The sequence below is a fragment of the Phoca vitulina genome, unplaced genomic scaffold (assembly GCF_004348235.1).
Source record: "Phoca vitulina isolate PV1807 unplaced genomic scaffold, GSC_HSeal_1.0 scaffold87, whole genome shotgun sequence".
Classification (NCBI taxonomy): domain Eukaryota; kingdom Metazoa; phylum Chordata; class Mammalia; order Carnivora; family Phocidae; genus Phoca; species Phoca vitulina.
In genome coordinates, this window is record NW_022589790.1 from 1,344,138 (window position 1) to 1,350,515 (window position 6,378).

General features: G+C 62.1%; 1 protein-coding gene across 1 annotated transcript in view; it reads left to right on the forward strand.

Annotated features, from left to right (window-relative positions):
- Positions 1–2,184: 2,184 nt before the first annotated feature.
- Positions 2,185–6,378, forward strand: part of ADAMTS2 (ADAM metallopeptidase with thrombospondin type 1 motif 2) — a 214,447-nt gene continuing 210,253 nt past the window's right edge. Inside the window, exons 1-2 of the mRNA XM_032395767.1 lie at positions 2,185–2,335; positions 3,786–4,180. Of these exons, the coding sequence (XP_032251658.1) occupies positions 2,185–2,335; positions 3,786–4,180 (546 nt within the window). The remainder of the gene's footprint in view (positions 2,336–3,785; positions 4,181–6,378) is intronic.

The window sequence follows — 6,378 nt, forward strand, 5'->3', positions numbered from 1 at the left end:
GCCCCCTACATGAATTGCAATGCATGAGGGCCTGATACTCTCTGCTTAGCCTTGTGGATTCTCACGGTGGGGATTCAAGGATGGGCGTGTCAAGGGTCGTGATCTGCCTCCCACTCATGCCTGGGGGGAGCCCCTGGAGGTCAGGGATGATGCGGGAAGCAAGCTGCCAGGGCTTATTCGGGAGTGTCAAGGAGACAGACGCTCTTTCCAAAAAGTATCCTAGAGCTGGAATGTCAGAGTGTGCAAGATAATTTAGTTACGTGGCCCCGTCTGAAAATTCGCAGAGAGAGCCGTCCCTTCCCAGTTCTGCTCTCCTCCTTCTGCTTGCATCAGAGGAAAGGTCTCTGCTTCTGCTAGTCTGCCTCACACTTTCCCAACACTTGCGAATCAGCCTCGGCCTCAGCGCCTCTTTGCAGGCGGTAGTATCTAGACTGTGACAACATCTTTTTTGTTGTTGTTTTCATTTTATTTATTTTTGGCAGTTATCTTTGCATTATGGTGAGATGTTGACCTTTCCATTTGCGGTGGTGATTTAAAGTATCCTGTAAAAACGTAAGGCCGTGATTAAGAACTGTACAAAGAACAGCTGTGGCAGTAGGAGCATCACGGTAATGATCATAAAGCCGGCAGGGAAGCGAGTGAGGTAGAACACGACCCTTGAGGTAGGCAAGGCTGCTGGTTGGGTCTTATTCATCTTTTGAGGAGGATGAAAACATGGGCCACCACAGGAGGAATGAGTGACGGAGTGTCACGGGTTACAAGGCAGCACCTCGCTAGACCCAGCTCTGGGCTACCTGGCTTGTGCACCCTTCAGGATTCAACCATGCCACTTCTTACAGGAAGTCCTCTGGGATGCCTGGCTCTGAAGTCATCTCTCTTCCCATATGCTGACCACCATCCACTTTCTCTGGAACCAGGTATGTCATCGGAGGTCACGAAAGTGGACGCCTGCTTGGGGGTGGGGAGGGAAGACCTATAGAGAACTGCAGGGCATGTGCCCCATTTCATGGTGGATAAGCAGAGATGCAGGCCCCGTGTGGCCATGCTTTCCAATTTCTCAAGAAAAATCCGAAATCTAAATTCTTATGTGAAATTTCACTATTTTCAGCGTTGACAAGAAGCGTTCGCTAGGCCTGGGGGCTGGATCCTGTCTCGGGCACCCTCAGGTGATACAGAGGGAACATTCCAGGTGAAGATGGCCATCAAGCTGAGAGCCCTCACACCCCGGGCCTGAAGATGACGGAACCAGGGATGCGAAATCACAGCTACAGCAAGTTGTGCAAGTCATGTGCTTCCCCATAAGACTGGGCCCTCCTGGCCGGCAGGGAGGGGCCTGAGTCATCAGACCCTGCCTGACCAAGGCCAACCCCAAAGCCCTTGGCCACACAGGCCTGAGGCAGAGCGAATGAGAAAATCCAAAAGGACAGGTGTCCACCATCCAAGGAAGTCTGAGAACACGCAGCAGAGATGTTCCCGACAGACACATGCCTAGGAGGGGGTTTCCAGGTGGGACCTGGGGAGGGAAGGTCACTGTGCCAGGGGACAGCAGGCGTGGGAGGACTGTGACTTTAGGCAGTGGGAAGGCTGTGCTGGAGAGGAGGGGTTCCATCTGTGGATGGGCCTTGACAGCAAACTTGCTCCAGGATGGAGAGGGATGCCTTGGATGCTGAGTCGGAAAAGGTGGGTGGAGTGCAGAGAGGCTATTTTAGGCAGGTCTGGGAGTGCAAAGGCCAGGAGGCTCGGGATGCAGGGCAGGTGAGGGCAGCAACCTGACTGGGCTCTGGGAGCGAGGGCCCACGTCTGGGTGGAGGAGGCTGTATTCAGAGGCTGCAAAAGAGGGATGGGGAGGCAGTTGGAGGGGGCCAGGAACTTCAGGCAGAGAGCAGCTGGGGACGAAGGAACCTTGCATCTCTCTGTAAGGGTAAAAGTTGATATTTGGGATAGTCCCTGCGGTGCATGTACCCTCCTATGAGAGCGTCTGGAGTTTCCATCTCAGGCCTCCCCAAGCCGGTCCCATTCCTGCACCCTGTCCTGCCCCAGGGCGCCCAGAGAGGGCGAGGCAGGTCTTTGCGCCCCGAGGCTGACGGGTGGGACCCAGGCGCCCCACGGACTCTGTGGGTGGGGATGCTCAGGCGGGCGCCGCTCCTCCGAGGTGGTGCGCCGCCAGGGCGCGGGGCGCGCCCGATGGTGGCCGGCGGCGGGGCTCCCCCGGCCCGGCCCGCGGCGCTACTCTGCCGCCGCCTCGGGGTGTCTCTGCTTCGCTGCGAGCCGGGAACGGCGGCGGCGGCGGCGCGAGGAGGGGAGCGGGCGGTGGCGGCGGCGGCCGCGCCAAGAAGCGCCGGGTCACCGCAGGCTGAGGCGCCCGCCGTCCCCGCCCTCCCCCTCGCTCGCCTTCTCCTCCCTCCCGCCTCCCTCGCTCGCTCGCTCCTTCCCTCTCCCCGCCTCCCCTCGGCGCTCCCCCGCCCTCCCCTCCGCGCCTCGCCTCCTCCGCCCCGCGCCCTGCGGTGCTGCAGCTGCGGGCGGCTCCAGCTGCCCCCAGATGTGGGCTGGGCGGCGCGCGGGGAACTTTCGCGCCGGCAGCGAGTGCGGGGCCCCGGCTGCGGTCCGGCTGCCATGGATCCGCCGGCGGGAGCCGCTCGCCGCCTGCTCTGCCCCGCGCTGCTGCTGCCGCCGCTGCTGCTGCTGCTGCCGCCGCTCCTGCTGCCGCCGCCGCCCGCGGACGCCCGGCTCGCCGCCGCCGCCGCCGCCGCCCCCCCGGGTAGGTGCGGCCGGGCCCCCGCGCCCCGCGACCCCGGTCGGCCGGGCCCCGCCGCGCGTGCTCCGCCGCCCCCTCCCCGGCCGTCGTCCAGCCCGACTTGGGCAAACTCCGCGCGCCCCGCCCGGGGCCAAGTTGGCCAACTTCGGGGCCGGGTTGGTCGCGCAGGGGGCGCCCCGCGGCGCACCGGAGCGCCTCCGGCCGGGGGCAGCCTCGGAGCGCTCGCGGCTCCCGGGACGCGGAGCGAGGAGATGCAGGGCCGGGAAAGCCCCGCGGCCGAGAGCGCAGCGCTAGCCCCAGCGGGTCCTGGGGAGCCAGGGCGAGGCGGCGCCGGGGCTCGCGTCCGGGGACGCTCGGGGGGAGCCGAGTGCTGAGCGCGCCGCCGAGGGCCCTGAGGACGGATGGGGCGCCCCGGAGGGAATCCCTGAGGATCCGAGGGACCCTGCTGCACCCCTCCCTTCCCTCGGGCGCGCAGGGAGGGGGCCCGGCATCGGTCCAACCGCGAGCTGGACGCGGAGGACAGGCCGCGCGTGCCCGGGGGAGCCGAGTCCACGCCGCTCGGGAGGCGAGCCGTGAGGGCGCCCGGGCGGCGGGGGCAGCGGAGGGGTAGAGGCGAGGCGCACGGGTAAGGGGCCAGCCGCAGTGGTTTCGGAGCAGCCCCACGTCCTGCCAAGGACGGTAGGTTCAAGGGGCGGGGGGCGGCTCTGATGGGGCCGTCCCCATGGGAACTGTGAGGAGCTCGCGGAGCCCCAACCCGGAACGGGGCAGGGGGCAGAGCGCTGGGCTGGCAGGGTCCCAGAGGGGGACTGCTTGGGGGCGGCGGGGTTCCGGAGTGGTGGCCCCGTTAACGCCCCTTCCCAGTGGGAAGAAGGCCGGGGAGGTGCAGGCTCGTTTCTGGGGGTTGCCTGGCAGAATGCCCTTCCCTTCTCAGTGGTGGTGGTGGGGGAGTGGCCTGGGGGGCTGCGGGGCTTGGCGGCGGGGCTCTGGGGCTCCGAGGTCTTGGCGGGTCTAACGCCCCTTCCCGTTGCAGGCGGGCCCCTGGGGCACGGAGCGGAGCGCATCCTGGCGGTGCCGGTGCGCACTGACGCCCAGGGCCGCTTGGTGTCCCACGTGGTGTCGGCGGCGTCGGCCCAGGCGGGGGTTCGGGCCCGCAGGGCCGCCCCTGTCCAGACCCCGGGCTTACCTGGAGACAACGAGGAGGACCCCGGCGGCCGCCTCTTCTACAATGTCACGGTCTTCGGCCGAGACCTGCACCTGCGGCTGCGGCCCAACGCCCGCCTCGTGGCGCCCGGCGCCACGGTGGAATGGCAAAGCGAGTCGGGCGCCACCCGCGTGGAGCCCCTGCTCGGGACCTGCCTCTACGTCGGAGACGTGGCGGGCCTGGCTGAAGCCTCCTCTGTGGCGCTCAGCAACTGCGACGGGCTGGTGAGCACTCGCTTCTCTTGCTCCTTTCTGTCCACTGCCCTTGCCTGGGATTTGGACGCTGGTTGTCCGTGACTCCCAAGGCCTGCACTGAGGATCTCCTCTGCAGCCCTGTGTGTAGGGAGCAGCGGGCACCGAAGGAAGGGGTTGGCACGAAGACAAGTTACTTTGATGGGTCCAAGAGGGGTGATTTATGCAGTGGGTCAGGGTCTCCGGAGTGCGGTCTCCCTTACGCCCGCGGGGCACAGGTCTTCCTATTGTAACCAGCTGTGTGTCCATCTCCGCGAGTGTGTGCACGTGTGCACACGTGTTTTGGAATGTTGGCGTGTGCTCGCATCTGGGTACCCTGGGCGAATAGGTGAATGCCATTGTGTGTCTCGTGCATGTATGTATCTGTGGGTCTCCGCTCCTTTGGGTGTCCGGGTATCTGTTGAGTGTGTGTCCATGTGCATCTTAGCGCGTGTGATACGTGTGCGAGGGGGCACGTTTGCTGGCCGTCCGTCTTCTTGTTCCTGTGTGTGCGGGTGGCGCCGGCGCAGGGAGCAGGCAGGCGGTGGTGCTGAAATGCCCAGTTATCCCTCTGCCCCCTGGCTGACCGGGAACCACTGATTTTTATGCTGTGGTTTCCTGTTGAACTCCAGCTGGTAATTTGAAAAGTCGGTTTTCTCTCTCTGTTTTGAGCCAAGGGGAGCATTTGGAAATGCAGGCTCTGGTGCCCACGGGCAGCCTCTGAAGGACAAGGAGAGAGGCTGAGTTCCCTCCTGGGATTGCTTGGGCCACCCAGCGTGACTGGAGTCCTGGGACGTTTTCCTGTTTCAGGGGCCCAATGGGACCACGGCTTGGCATGAGGGGGCCTCAGAGGAAGCCTGGATCGATGCTCGGGGAGGCGGCTGACTTTGGCGGTGCTCTCTGTCCGGCTGCCCCGGGGCCTGGCACGTGGCAGAAACCACTGCAGTTTTCTATTTTGGATTGGGGGTGCGGTGGTCAGGCTGGCCATGGCTGGCCAGACATCGGAAGCCGCCCACCGTGGGTTCTGCTCTAATTGTGGCTCAGGGCACTGCTGTGCCGAGCGAGCGGCCGCTCTCCCAGCCCTGCTGGCCCCCGAGCCCCCGGTCCTCAGGCTTTTCCTGCTGCTGCCTGCAATTACACCAGAGCCCCGCAACCGCTGGTGTTCTTTTTATGGAGACACAGGAAATGTCACTTGTTGCTTCAGAAAATCACGGCCTTTGGCTGGATTTAGTTGGAACCCAGGCGTGTTGCAAACGACTATAAATGTCCTTGGAGGAGTTGGGTTATCATGGTGCAGCCCTTTATTATGTCCGTGGTCTCTGAGGCCGTCCGGGGCCTCCGAAGTGTATCTCATTTGATGCTGCAGGTGAATTTCCTAAATAAAACGAAATCGGTGCTGGGGACTCCAGGGGCTGGGGGAGCTGACTCGGATGCAGTCTGTAGGTGGGCCAGCTCCTGTGTACTGAGAAATTTCTGATGGAGAGCATTTCCGGGAGGCTTTGTCTCTGTCATTTGGAGATTCGTTTGTTTAGCCAGAACCTCCCAGTGCCGTCTGTCCCCCGTGCCCACCTGGAGCTCGGGGCCGCTGATGGGCTGTGGGACAACTCTGGCCAGGTCTTTGACCGCGGGCTCCTGGGGGCTATTTGGAGGATGAGCTGGCAACCGGCAAAGGCACAGTTTGGCAATCTTAGCAGAGGGAGAACATGTGCTCAGGTACTAGGTATGCGTTAGCCGGGTCAGGACAGGCATGGTGAGGTGTCACAAGGACTGGCCGCACATCTGCCCAGGGGCAAGGCAGCTGGAAGGAAGACGGGCGTTGGAAGACAGGCTGGGGCTTGCCTGAGGGGCCTTGAATGCTGTCGAAAAATGGCCTGGAGATAATGGGGCATCGATATTAGTTCTTTCTCTTCCTCCCTCTTCCTTCCTTCTTCCTTCCTCCCATCTTTCTTTCTTTCTTTCTTTCTTTTTCTTTCTTTCTTTCCTTCTTTCCCTTCCTTCCTTCCATCTTTCTTTCTTTCTTTCTTTCTTTTTCTTTCTTTCTTTCTTTTTCTGTCTTTCTTCTTTCTTTCTTTCTTCCTTCCTTCCTTCCTTCGTTCCTTTTTCTTTCTTTCTTTCTTTCTTTCTTTCTTTCTTTCTTTCTTTCTTTTTCTTTCTTTCTTTCTTTCTTTCTTTCTTTCTTTCTTTCTTTCTTT